Genomic DNA, 13,434 nt, shown 5'->3' with positions numbered 1-13,434 from the left:
AAGTCGGCATAAACCCTCAGACTCTCTGTAATTAGTTTTTGTTTGGGATAATTACATTGACTGGATGTATTGTGAATTTACACCTCAGGCATCCAGTGGAGCAACATGTATATCTCTCCTCTGGCTGGTGACACTTCCTCCTTCGGTTGGCTCTGCTGGTTGCTGTTAATTGACTCAGTAGTATATTTTATCATTGGGATTTACATCCGCATGGTCTTCCCAGGTATGTGTGAGCTGCTCAATTGAGAAACTCAACCATTTTTTTGGTGTGGTTTTTAATAAACAATATTCATTTGACAAGTGAATTTTACAATATTATGGCTGTAATCCAATGTATTTTTCTCTCAATCAGGAAAGTATGGGATTGGTGTTCCATGGTACTTCCCTGTGACACGATCCTTCTGGGCAGATATGTTCAGCTGCTGTTGCAAAGCGCCAAAGAAAATAGGCAGAGGGCTGCTGTTCACCAACATGATGCAGGAGCAAAAGAGCACTGACAAGAGCAAAGGTACATTATTACACTCTGATGTGGAATGCTTGATTCTGATTGGTCTATAGCAACATTGAGCGGTAAAGAACTTTTGCATGAGTGCTAATCTGTATGTTTGTTTGTCTCTCATTTCACTCCTTTTTTAATACCAGTGAAAGTTAATTGGTGCATCCGATTACAGAGGAAGACATGCTATATTGCAACAAAAAATGTTAGCTAGTTCATAGAAAACAACAAAATGTCTTTGTGTTCTGTGCTGTTCGACTATTTTTTCTTTTTTGGAAAACAAGTAAGCTGATTTAAGGGAAAGATAATCGAAGAATTTCACAAAGAAATTAAATGCTTCCATGACTACATTTTTAATGCCTGTTTATTAATTTGTTTTAGTAGCTTTGTAAGTAGCAGGGTAATATACAGTCAGCTGGTCATTATTACAAAATAGTAAGACCCTCTGTTTCGCCTCAGTACATTACCTACACTACCGTTCAAAAGTTTGAGGGCTGTAAAATCTTTGAAAGAAACCTATTATGCTCACCAAGGCTGCAAAAATCAAAAATAATATTGTGAAATATTATTACATTTTAAAAATTGTCTTTTCTATTTTAATTTATTTGAAAATTTCTTTTTTTTTTCTGTGATGGCAAATTTGAATTTTTAGTAGCCAATTTTCCAGTATTCAATTTTCCATTTTTGAATGGTAGTGTTTCTTCATTTGCCTCAAATTTATTTGTTCCAATATACTTGCACTCTCTACCCTCTGTGAAAGTGACTCAAGTTGCAACTGTGGAAAACATTTTAATCCATTTAATTTCAGTGCAATATTTTAACATCTTTGTTTCTCTTCATCTGTGTTAGGTAAAAGTAGCTTGGCGAGTAATGGAGAAGAAGACTTCTCAGGATTGCCTGTTGGGGTGTCACTCTATGGCCTGACAAAGACCTACGGAGGCCGGCATGCTGTAGACAACCTGAACCTTTCTTTCTATGAGGGGCATGTCACCTCTCTGCTGGGGCACAATGGAGCTGGAAAAACCACCACTATGTAAGAGCATAACAGTCTATTTTATATTGAAATAATGCTGTAATTGCTAAGATAATGATTTCATATTCTAATAAGCATAAAAATACGTAGTCCATGTGAATTTTAGGTAATTGAACTGTACTTTTGTATTTTCTATGTTCCAGGTCGCTTCTGACGGGGTTGTTTTCACCCACCAGCGGCACTATTGAGGTTTACGGGATGGATATGCAGACGTACATAGATGATGTGCGTAAAGAGATGGGCGTGTGCATGCAGTATGATGTCCTGTTCGACCACCTTACCACTAAGGAACATCTGTTGCTATACGCTCAGATCAAAGCTCCCAACTTGACCAAACAGGAAGTGAACGAACAAGTGCACAGGTAAGTTTCAACATTTGTCTCACAGTATTACTTTGTTCTGTTACATTTCCTGAGAGAAATTTACTTTATCTGGGAGCCATTTGTTATCTTGACTGATATGGCATGTAGGTTTCTAATGTGGCCTTAATGGTGTTGGAGAAGCTACTTTAAAATGGTAGCTTCCCACACTACAACCTACTTGTAATCTATAGTTCAGCTGCTAAGAAAAAGTATATGTGATATGCTTTCATTAACAAGTAATAATACATAAAATAAATAATGAATGATAAAAAAATGTAAAATATGAAAATAACGTTCATTCTAAATATAACAATATCAGACGAAAACACGAACAGCAGTGTTTAACAAAATATTTAGATGCAAAAAGAGTCATAAATCATAAAAGTTTTGTTTCTCCATGAAAAATATCTGTATATTCATTAACTTGAAAATGTATAAAATATTTATACTTATTTTTAGACCACTGTTATTTTAGTATTATTTATATACGATTATTGTTTTTATTAATATTTTGAATTGCTTTTATTTTTATACTTTAATTGTACTTTTTTTAAAAACTTTTTAGTTACATGCTTTTGTCATTTTTATTCGTTTTTTTTAAATATACGTATTTAGGTTTAATTTACTTTTATTTTGATTCTAGTTCAGTTTTAGGTTTATTTATTTCTATTTATTAATGTTAGTGCTTGAAATTATTTTAGTGCTCTAAAAATGAGGAGTTAATCATCTTTGTATTTTTTTTTAAATATACATAAAATGCATATTTTATTTTATTTTATTCCAGCTTTATTTCAATTTAGTTTTAGTTAACCATAACTGTTTCAGACAAAAAGTACAGATTTAGTTAGTCCCCAGCATTGCACCTTAAGTTGGGAATGGTCTGTCTTAGTGGTTAATGAATAGGTTGGTAATAGTTTGTTGGTTCATATACCACAATGGACAATCCATGAACACACTGTGCCCTTGAGCAAGGCAATTTGCCTCAGATCACTATAGATAAGAGTATCCGCTAAATGAGAAATTTGCATTAACTTGGTCCCTCTTTTTCCTGTCTTAGAATCCTAATGGAAACAGACATGCACGCCCACCGCCACAAGCGTGTCGGCACCCTGTCAGGAGGTATGAAGAGGAAGTTATCCATCTCCATTGCCTTCATTGGAGGCTCACGGCTGGTGGTGCTAGATGAGCCAACCACCGGGGTGGATCCCTGTTCCCGACGCAGCATCTGGGACATTGTCCTTCAGCACAAGCAAGGTGAAATCCCTCTGCAATTTAGACCAGGGTGAAAATAATCTCCTGGCTTGTACCTGAGGCAAACCTCCCCAAAGGGCTTTGTTCTTATCGGGTATCTGACACTTGGTTTAGAATTTAATTAAGCTTGAATGGATTTTCTCAAGGTGCGTGCAGTCAAATCCAGACAGGGAAAAATCCAGACGCAGATGTAGTAACGACTGATTGTTATCCGGCATGCTCCCTCTGATGTTTAATTATCTTCCTCGGAGACAGTTAGCGAATTTATCTCGAGCAAGGATTTAAGACTGTAAAAGAGGGTCATGTCAGATTCTCCTGGTTTATCTTTGTTCATCAGCTCTTTGTTCAGAATCTGTCTCTCTCTCTGTCTACCTGTATCAGTGGATCTTTGATTTGACATGCCTCTGTGTTCATTTTGTTTAACTGTCCAGAACGCACCATCATTCTTTCCAGCCATCACCTGGATGAGGCTGAAGTTCTCAGTGACCGCATCGCCTTCCTGGAGCGTGGAGGCCTCAAATGCTGTGGTTCACCCTTCTACCTTAAAGACAAGCTGGCTAAAGGCTACAACCTCACCCTCACAAAGAAGGTACATCCCATGAAAAATGTCATTCAGTTCTTACTTGAGTTAACTCAAAAAAAGTGGCATAGCACACTACAGTAAGGGTATAAATAGTAACACCAAGGTACGTTGATATAGACTACTGTTCAAAAGTCAGTACGATTTTTTGTAAATGTTTTGGTTTAAGTCATTTATGTTCACCCAGACTGCATTTATTTGAATAAAAAATACAGTAAAAATTATAATATTGTGAAATATCGTTGTAATAAATTAACTTTTCTATTTAAAAATGTAATTTATTCCTGTGATGGCAAAGCTGAATTTTTAGGAACAATACTCCACTCTTCAGTGTCACATGATCCTTCAGAAATCACTCTAATATGCTGATTTGGTACTCAAGAAAGCTGTTGTGCAGTTTCATATTTTTGTAGAAACGGTGAAAAAAAAAAAGTCAGGATTCTTTGAGAATAACTTTCAAAAGAACAGCATTTATTTGAAATAGAAATCTTTTGGAACATTATTGTCTTTACTGTCACTTGTCAATTTACTGCATCCTTGCGGAATAAAAGTATTATTTTCTTTAAAAAAAAATCATACTTATTTAAAACTTTTGAAAGGTAGTGTATATACTGTATACAATGGTAAATAAGGATTATCTAAGACATGTATCATTATATATTACTGTGGTAAAATGTGTTTTCCAAAATTTATATTTTAAAAATTGTTATGTCAACATGCATTTCTATGTTTTTGGTTCAGGTTCAGAGTCCTGATTCAAATGAAAAGTTTGACATTGAAGTAATCAGGGATTTCATTCAATCCTACCTGCCTGACGCTCAACGGAAGGAGGGAGAGGTGGGCGATTTGATCTACGCCCTTCCATCGTACACCACCCAGAACGCAGCTGCGTACCAGTCTCTTCTCACCGATCTGGATCAGAACCTGGACATGCTTCAGCTGGGGTGCTACGGCATTTCAGACACCACCTTGGAAGAGGTAATTATCAGATGAAGACCCCAGGTGCAAGATTGAATTATGGACTGAGCCACTGCCACTGGGGTTCAGACAGCCAGCCCAGAAACCTTCAAAGCAGCCCAAGATTGTTAAAGAAAGCTGAACCACACTAGGTTCCCTGGGATTCTTGGCGCATACAGTGCAAGCTTCACATTTCAGAATCAAATATCCCACATAGAGCTGGGAGATATTGAGTTATATTGACATGAAATTCAAATTTCTGAGGCAATCAATCCATGTGTAAATGCATAAGATTTGTGTAGGCTACTATTTTTAGTCATCTTATGGTGGGAGATTGGACCACCCAATGGGATATGGTTTCCCAATATGAGGGTAACAGCTTCCAGCCGGGGTTTCCAAGCATTTTAAAGGGATAGTTCACCCAAAAATACAAATTCTGTCATTATTTACTCACCATTAGTTAGTTGTTCTAAACCTGTATGAGTTTCTTTGAACACAAAATAATATATTTTGAAGAATATTGGTAACCAAACAGTTGCTGGCCCCCATTGACTTCCAAAGTATTTTTTTTTCATACTATGGAAGTCAATGGGGTCCAGCAACTGTTTGCTTACCAACATTCTGCAAAACATATTCTTTTGTGTTCAGAACAGGATTAGAACAACTTTAGGGTGAGTAAATGGTGACAGTACCCCTTTAAATTGCTATTTTATTAAGTTTTTCACTTCCCGTCATCTTCAGAACAAAAATAAAGATGTTTTTAATATTGTCTCATACTTTTTCAAAAGATGAATTTGCATGCTGTTTTCATTATTCACAAATCACAAATTCCCACACAATTTCTACACTGAAAATAAATTGGTGTAGGATTTACAATTCTCACTCAGAAATTGCTAGTACATTTCACAAAAAAATGACAAACAGCAAGTAACACATTGCATTTTGTCTGAAATTCTGAAGAAGAAAGACTAAAATAGTATATTCTTCAAAAACATACTCCAATCATCTTTTAGTTACAACTTTGAGAAATCTTTTTTTTACAGTGTACAAATACTTACGATTTTTTCTGAGAGAGTGAGGATCGTGAAACACATCAAGAAAAAATGGGGGGAAAGTTAACTTTAATGTTAACCTTACAAAACCACGAGGAACCATGATCCACCCTGTCCAGGTGCACTCAAAAAGATTGTGTTTTCTCTCAGGTGTTCCTGCAGTTGACTCGAGATGACATGGAGCCTAGAGAAAGTGACACCTTCTCTGTGTCAGAGTCTGTAATAGTGAATGACATCTCTGCTTCAAGAGACAGCATTCCTGACGACATCGACAGCATGTACCTTGGAGAGAAAGCCAGTAAGTCTTTTAGGACTATTAGTTTCTTGCAGCATTAGTGACTGTACTTTCCCAGTTACCCCTTGAATGCTTTGAACTTTGAAAGCTCATCTTCAGAATTTACCTAGATTGAAGCGGTTGAGATGATTGGCTCTGTCTCATGTAGGATACTCTCTTCTTCTCTTTTAAAGGCCTCACTGGGTCCTCGACTGTGAGTGGGCTTGCTTTGACTGCACAGCGGGTGATGGCCATGTTGCTGAAACGCGTGCATCACTCCAGGAGGGACTGGAAGGGGCTGTTCTCCCAGGTGTTGCTGCCCGTATTCTTTGTAATTGCTGCCATGGGCCTGGGCTCCATCAAGAGTGATCTTCAGCACTTCCCTAAGATCGTCCTCTCTCCTGCTCTGTACCACGTTGATGACCAGTATGCCTTCTTTAGGTTAGACTCGCTCTGTTGTGTAACTTGCTTGTGATTCAAAAGTAGCTCTGATTTCCGTTTGATAATATGGGTACTGCTGAACTTTAGATAATTAACTTGTTTTTAAGATTAATAATCTATTCATTTACATTTATGCCATTTGCCAACACTTTTGTCCACGGCAACTTACATTGCATTCAAAGTGTACATTTCTGTATCCTCCGGGTATTGAAACCATTACTATTATCAGAGCCATGCTCTGTTTTTTGAGCTACATGAACTCTATTCAAATTTATTTATTCAAGTTTAGACTTTGCTAATCTACTCAAAGATAATGGTGATGATGATAACAGAAAATGATAATGTTGTTAATGACTGGGTAATAGCTACTGTATATATATATATATATATAACAGTATGGGATAATGTACTGTCATCTGGTCATTATTGAAAATATACAAAATATATTTTATGATTATGACTGGCTATCCTTTATTTATTTATTTAACTCTAGAAGCCTAGAAGGGTGATTTTTAGAAATGTAAATGTAGCATCCTTTTTTTTAGCAAGGCTTCCCCCCGCTGTGTTCATTTTGTGGGGGAAAAACACGAAGTATAAATACATATAATCATTTTTATTTATAGAAAATACATAATAATCAACAGCATTTACCTCGATATATATTTTACTACAACCTTTCAAAGCATGTAAAATGCCTCACCAAAACTTGTATGAACATTTTTGAGTAATTATGCTTACGAATCATTCATTGACTGATTCAAAATAACTGATTCACTGAAATTATTTGAACTTCCTCACTCTGGTGACATTTAATGAAGGTTATGACAGAGATGCTTTTAAAATACCTCTCATACTTACGGGTCACTCACTGGCGCACAACTAGCCAATTGCCACTTTAGCTGACGCAACGTAAATGGGCAAATAAAAGCACATTATTGCGTTATTCCCAATGTTGGTTATTTTTCTATTGCCTCCAAAGTAATATAATATATATAGTGTAAATATTACATATTTTGCTCATCCTTAAACAGTGCCATTGCACATTATCTCCACAGGAATCACAATGCCACCACCAGCAGTCTTGTAGATACCATGATGTCCTATCCAGGCATTGACCACGTCTGCATGAGAGACCCCACAGATTCGTAAGTAATCATCCATATGTCTTGGTGATCTGCGGTGTGGTTTAGAACTGTGAGCTCAGTAATCAGACTGCATGCTGCTATAAGCCATGAGTGATTACATATCACAGCATCAGCTCACCTGGCCACTGCAAATGGCTTTCATTTTTGCCGGCTATGATTTTAGCCTCTCTGATCTTCGCAGGTCTGTTCTTAAGCTCTGGTCGCCATCTACTTATCTGAGCCCTGGGACTCTGATACTCTGCCTGCTTGTATCAGCGGGTCTGTTCGCGTTCCTGGTCAATTTCATCACACTAATGTGCCACTTTTAGTTTTCTATCACTGTTTTTTATCACGCTATTTTCCCATCTCTTCTCATCTTACTCTTTTTACTCTCTCTGTAACTCGCTCATACCACTCTCTTGCTTTCTTGTTCTCTGTTTTTCCATTTCTCTCTTTCACCCACACATCTGAAAGCTCTGCCTTTTGTAATTCTTCTGTAAGAGCTTATAATAATGCTTCTGTATAGGGGCGTAAATCTCAGAGAAGAACCTCACTTGCACGTTTTTGTGAGATTCACCCAGGGATCATTTGCATTTCTCATGCATTTCCTGTTTGTAGGATTGATTTCCCTAATAGACTTTATCACTGATACCTTCAAAATAATCATTACACAGTTTGAAGTGGTTCTTGCATGTAGACTATTGTTTGCTTCTTCTTTTTACTACAAGAAAACATTTTTCTTTCTTTTTTTACAGGGTTTGCAAAAAGAGACCTGCAGGAACTCAGACCTGGATCTCCGGAGGCAACAGCTCTGCTGCATTTACCACCTGCAAGTGTAGCAACCAAGTGCAGGTGGGTCAAACAGAGCATAACCATCATAACACAAACAACATTATCACTTATCCTCAATGATGTGCATCTTTCACTGTTTAAATATTGATAAAAAGATCATTAGTGTTTTGATAGCGTGAAGGTGATTGTTGATCACAGCAGGGTTGCGTGCCCTTCACAGTTAATTTGAGGATGCCTTTTAAAATCAGTTCCTTTGACTATGAATCGAGGCAGCAAGTATAATGCAAAATCAACATTCAAATGTAAGGAATAAGAAAAATAGAATGTTTAATAATTGAAATAATACTTTTAAAAAATGATTTCAGTTCAAATTACACATAAACGTGTTATCATTCACAAAACACATTTACATAGACATTATATAATATTAATTAATGTTTTGAAATGCCACCTATAAAATGAGTTATAGTTTTTTAAAATATGGACTTTCATTTATGGACTGTCGTAGAACACTTAATTTCTCAGAAGACTCTATATTATCAGAATGTATATCAGTTTTTATTTTTTGAAAAAAATGAAATGAAAACAGTGTGGTTCTGTATGGAAATTAAAATAGTTTTTTGCCTGTTTTTCCGCAGTATTCAATTTAGTTTAATTTATTTAGGAGAATTTAACTTATTTCAGGGAAATATATCAACGGAAGAAAAACTATTACATATCAGTGAGTAAATAGGTATAATTAGTCAACTTAATGATGTAATTAATACATTTTGTCACCAAACTTGAGTTGGGATAATGCAATTTTCTGCTGTGTGCCTGTTGATTTTTGTAATTTTGTTATAATTTACTTTCAATTTAGTAAATGCCTCTTCATGTTATTTTCAAATCAGCTTCCTGTGGGGCGTGGATAATTCTACTCACAATTTGACAGGGAGCAAGTTGTTATATTCAGATTTTTCCCCAATCCTGTATCGCGGCATCTGCTCAAAATATCACTTACTTTTCTGTCACTTTCAGTCGTGTCCTGCATCAGGTTACCAACCACCTCACAGAAGAAATCCATCATCCCAGATTGTCTACAACCTGACGGGCATCAACGTAGAGGACTACCTGTTGGCCACTGCGAATGACTTCGTCAGAAACAGGTGAATTTGATTACACACGTCACTTCACAGCATTAAACTAATTTCAAAAGATAATTCCTTAATGTCACAAGTTCAGAATATGGTGAGGTGGAATATTAAGGAATTTATGAACCGCTGGTAGGCTGATTAATAATTAAAGAGGAAGCACTTCGGTTTATCCCATCTTTACCATGGCATTTCCGACCAGCTGACATTTTCCATCCTAGTCAAATAGCACACAGCTCTTGAGCGTGCTGCTGGCATGAAAATACTTTATTACACCTAAAATAGTAAGGCATGCATTTATTATTCATACATTGCTCTTCCAAAAAAATTTAATAAAACACACAGCCCTGCTGTGTGGTGGCGAAAATAGCAATAAAAAAGGTAAATCACTGCTCTATCAAGAAATTGGATGAGAATTCAACAACTATTAATTAGGAGTATATCATGAGGAAAAAGTCTTTAGAGTCTCAAAACACTAAAGTTATTGTTAAATAAATTGAGCTTTAATATATAAAGAATGTGGGAAAGAACATATAAATTCACAGGCTGTGAGTCCAATTAAAGTTACTAAAAGAGATTCCTTTAACCCTAGAATGCATTAACCAAAAAACCTACACAAATGCATAAATAGGGTCAAAATTACCAGCAAGCGCATTGCACCCAGTAACTGTCAAGTCACATTTATAGCGCTTTATACAGTAGAGATTGTTTCAAAGCAGCTTCACTGTAAATAACAGAATCAATGATGCAAACTTCAATAAATATGAGACAAATTCTAATTCTGCTGTAAAGCCAGTTCAGAGTTGGGTCAGTTCACTTCAATAACTGTGTAAAGTTCATCAAATATTAAACGAATTCAGCTATAAAGTAGCTATTCAGAAGATGTAATAAATATGTACAACATGTGAACAGGATGTTATACCAGCCAGGAGTTACACGTTCTAATGTAAGTTGTTTTGTGCTTTGTTTCAGATATGGAGGCTGGGACTTTGGAAAGCCTCTTCCCATTGATCTTAAGTTGGACATGTTAGATGTGCCAGATAACAGAACGCTTAGTAAGGTAATTTGGATGAGTGATATTACAGTACATTGCCCCAATGGCAAAGTGGCTCATTGTCCCAATGTAGCAGTTTATGTGGACGCTAACAGGCTCTGTTCCAAAACCAAGTAAGCTGCCACGTAGGCAGCATTTTAATGCATCATAATCACCCTCCTGTTGTGAAAGCTGTTCCAAAAGGTAGGCAGCATCATTATGTTGCCTTCTAAGATACCTTTTTGGCATAATTTTAAGGCAATATTGCATGCATCCCAGTGTTCAGTGAAAAAAATACTTTCAAGATGACAAATGAAGCAAGAGAAAAGTTATTTCAGTACCAAAATACAGTAGTTGAGTCTAATTACAAATGGTCTTTTTCACCCAATATTTGTATGAGCAATGTACAGTGCCTGTCAAAAGTTTGGAAACATTGTAATTTTGTAATGTTTTAAAAGAAGTCTCTAATGCACACCAAGGCTGCATTTATTTAATCAAAAATACAGTAAAAATCACTGTTTTCTATTTGTATATATATTAAAATGTAATTTATTCCTGCGATGGCCAAGCCGAATTTTCAGCATCATTACTCCAGTCTTCAGTGTCACATGATCCTTCAGAAATCATTCTAATATCTGGTACTGTGTTTTTACACATGTTTGGATATTAGGTTGTTAGTTTTCCTGATAAAGCCTTAAAAGGCAGCAGTCAATGCAGCTCATTAAGTTTCGGAACAGAACCTTATTTACCTTAGCCTTTATTTGATTAGAGAGGAATTGTGGTGCATTGTATTAATATTTGTGTTCACACAGATTTGGTATAATCCAGAAGGTCACCACACCATGCCTGCCTACCTCAACAGCCTCAACAACTTCATCCTGAGATCCAGTCTGCCACCTGAGAAACGACAACAATATAGTTAGTTAAACCTCTCTCTCTAATTGTGTAAGATTTTGTAGATTCTAGGTTTCTCTTAGAATCTATAAAATTTCACATACACTGTTGTTCAAAAGTTTGGAGTCAGTAAGAATTTTTTTTTTTTTTTAAGAAAAATTTGTATTCAGCAAGGATGCATTCAATGGCTAAAAAGGAACTGTAAAGACATTTATAAAATTATTTGTACATTTTAAATTCTGAAAATGTTTTATCACTTTATTCCCTAAAAAATTAAGCTTTTGAACAGCAAATTAAAAGGATTTCTGAAGGATCATGTGGCATGTGCCACTAAAGGCTGGAGTAATGGATGCTGGGAAAAGTCACAGGAATAAATTGCATTTAAAATACTGTATATATATATATTTAATACAAAAATTTGTAATAATATTCCACAATATTAATATTTGTACTATATTTTTGATCAAATAAATTCAGCCTTGATGAGCATAAGAGACTTCTTTCAAAAGCATTAATAATTTTAACCACCCCAAACTTTTAAACAGTAATGTATATATATCTAATAATTTTAAGTTGTATAACAGATAAAATGTGTAATGCATCCCAAATTTTCATTATTGTGCGCTTAATTTTTGCGTATAGAATTTTGACTTGCAGCATAAGGTCTAATTCACTTAGCACCTTATTTTGAGCAAGAACTGCCCACTTAGACAGGAGGACACCTTCTGACTGACTGCAAAGAACTTTACCAAGTTCTTTTTTTTAAATATATATATATTTATGATTACTGAAAAAAAATAGCTTTTTTGCAATATGCTGAAATATCATCCTTGCCTTCAGAGACAATAGTGACAATAACAATTGCAATACCACTACCCTTAGACAGGGGGCAGTGTGTCTATTCTATCTCCCACTAGAAGGCAGAGTGGTCTGAATGCTAATTAGAGGTGCTGAGAACTGAAATGAAGGAATAGAGCTGGTCTTATTTCAACACTGCCAGACTGGCCCACTGGCTGAGATTCACTGTCCGCCTCCAGGCAAGATTAATGCAATCCTAGCAGTCAATAATGGAAAGGGGGGATGCATTCATTCAAATGTAGCCAGTGAACTCATTCAGGGCAAAACAGAGCATAAATTCAGCAAAGGTTCATGGGAGGAGCAGATTACCGATCACGTGTTGGCCCGAGCAAGTGTGTATTTTCTCATGTGCTAAAATCTCTCTTTACAGCTATCTCCATATCCAGCCACCCCTACCCTGGCCAAGTGCAAGACGAGGATGTAATGTAAGAGCACGCACACACACGCATGCACGCACACACACACACACACTCACACACGCCCGTCCTTCTGTCTGGCAGCTAAAGCTGATAAAGTACTCTGTGGGACCAAATACAGACTGAGCGTATTAGTTGGGCCGGTACCAAATCACAGACCCAGTGGTGGGGAAAAGAAAGCAATCAGCCAAATGATGGGCTTTAGATAAGATATGCAAACATTGCTCTGACATTTTCATTCTAGTGGAGCACTTGAACTAATGTAATTTGACTCCTGTATTTACTCCTCTTTGATTTTTTTCCCTGAGCTTGGCTTATTGATTACTAGCCCAATATAATGTGTGTTTACTCTGAAGGTGGTTCAGAGGTTAATTGATTCAACGTCGCCACCCAAACATGCTTGTATTTTCAACACTGTGGGCGATTTCAACCGTGCCTAAATTTAAAAGACACGCTCTGTAAAATGAACGCAATTGTTTCAGTCTCACAGCTGGGATGAGTCTAGCTTGACGCCTGCTACTTAGGCTTAGGCTGAGGAGAAAACATGCAGAGAAAGCAAGTCAAATGAAGAAGAATAGGTTGGCTACTCAAAATAAAAAATGATTCTGTGAGTAGCTGAAAAGAGCAGAAAAGAACGCATTCATTTTCCAGATACTTATATCAAAAGCAAAGTCCCATTTTAAGGCAAGTCAAAGCACTTGGTGGCCATATTGGTAACAGCCTCAGGCAGCTGTTTCAACT

The 13,434-nt window shown here is 36.4% G+C and overlaps 1 protein-coding gene across 1 annotated transcript in view; it reads left to right on the top strand.

The window, feature by feature from the left end:
• The window catches only part of abca12 (ATP-binding cassette, sub-family A (ABC1), member 12), a 44,083-nt gene that overhangs the window by 16,756 nt on the left and 13,893 nt on the right, over window positions 1–13,434 (top strand). The window contains exons 24-38 of the mRNA XM_056237757.1: window positions 89–223; window positions 353–508; window positions 1,346–1,529; window positions 1,673–1,891; window positions 2,949–3,145; window positions 3,574–3,731; window positions 4,464–4,700; window positions 5,882–6,029; window positions 6,200–6,446; window positions 7,502–7,591; window positions 8,326–8,422; window positions 9,380–9,507; window positions 10,465–10,552; window positions 11,338–11,443; window positions 12,648–12,702. Of these exons, the coding sequence (XP_056093732.1) occupies window positions 89–223; window positions 353–508; window positions 1,346–1,529; window positions 1,673–1,891; window positions 2,949–3,145; window positions 3,574–3,731; window positions 4,464–4,700; window positions 5,882–6,029; window positions 6,200–6,446; window positions 7,502–7,591; window positions 8,326–8,422; window positions 9,380–9,507; window positions 10,465–10,552; window positions 11,338–11,443; window positions 12,648–12,702 (2,245 nt within the window). The remainder of the gene's footprint in view (window positions 1–88; window positions 224–352; window positions 509–1,345; window positions 1,530–1,672; window positions 1,892–2,948; window positions 3,146–3,573; window positions 3,732–4,463; window positions 4,701–5,881; window positions 6,030–6,199; window positions 6,447–7,501; window positions 7,592–8,325; window positions 8,423–9,379; window positions 9,508–10,464; window positions 10,553–11,337; window positions 11,444–12,647; window positions 12,703–13,434) is intronic.

This window comes from Rhinichthys klamathensis, unplaced genomic scaffold (assembly GCF_029890125.1).
Source record: "Rhinichthys klamathensis goyatoka isolate OS25496 unplaced genomic scaffold, OSU_Roscu_1.1 h1tg000497l_1, whole genome shotgun sequence".
Classification (NCBI taxonomy): domain Eukaryota; kingdom Metazoa; phylum Chordata; class Actinopteri; order Cypriniformes; family Leuciscidae; genus Rhinichthys; species Rhinichthys klamathensis.
Note: the sequence above shows the minus strand (reverse complement) of the source record. Positions and strands in the feature narration are given on the sequence as shown.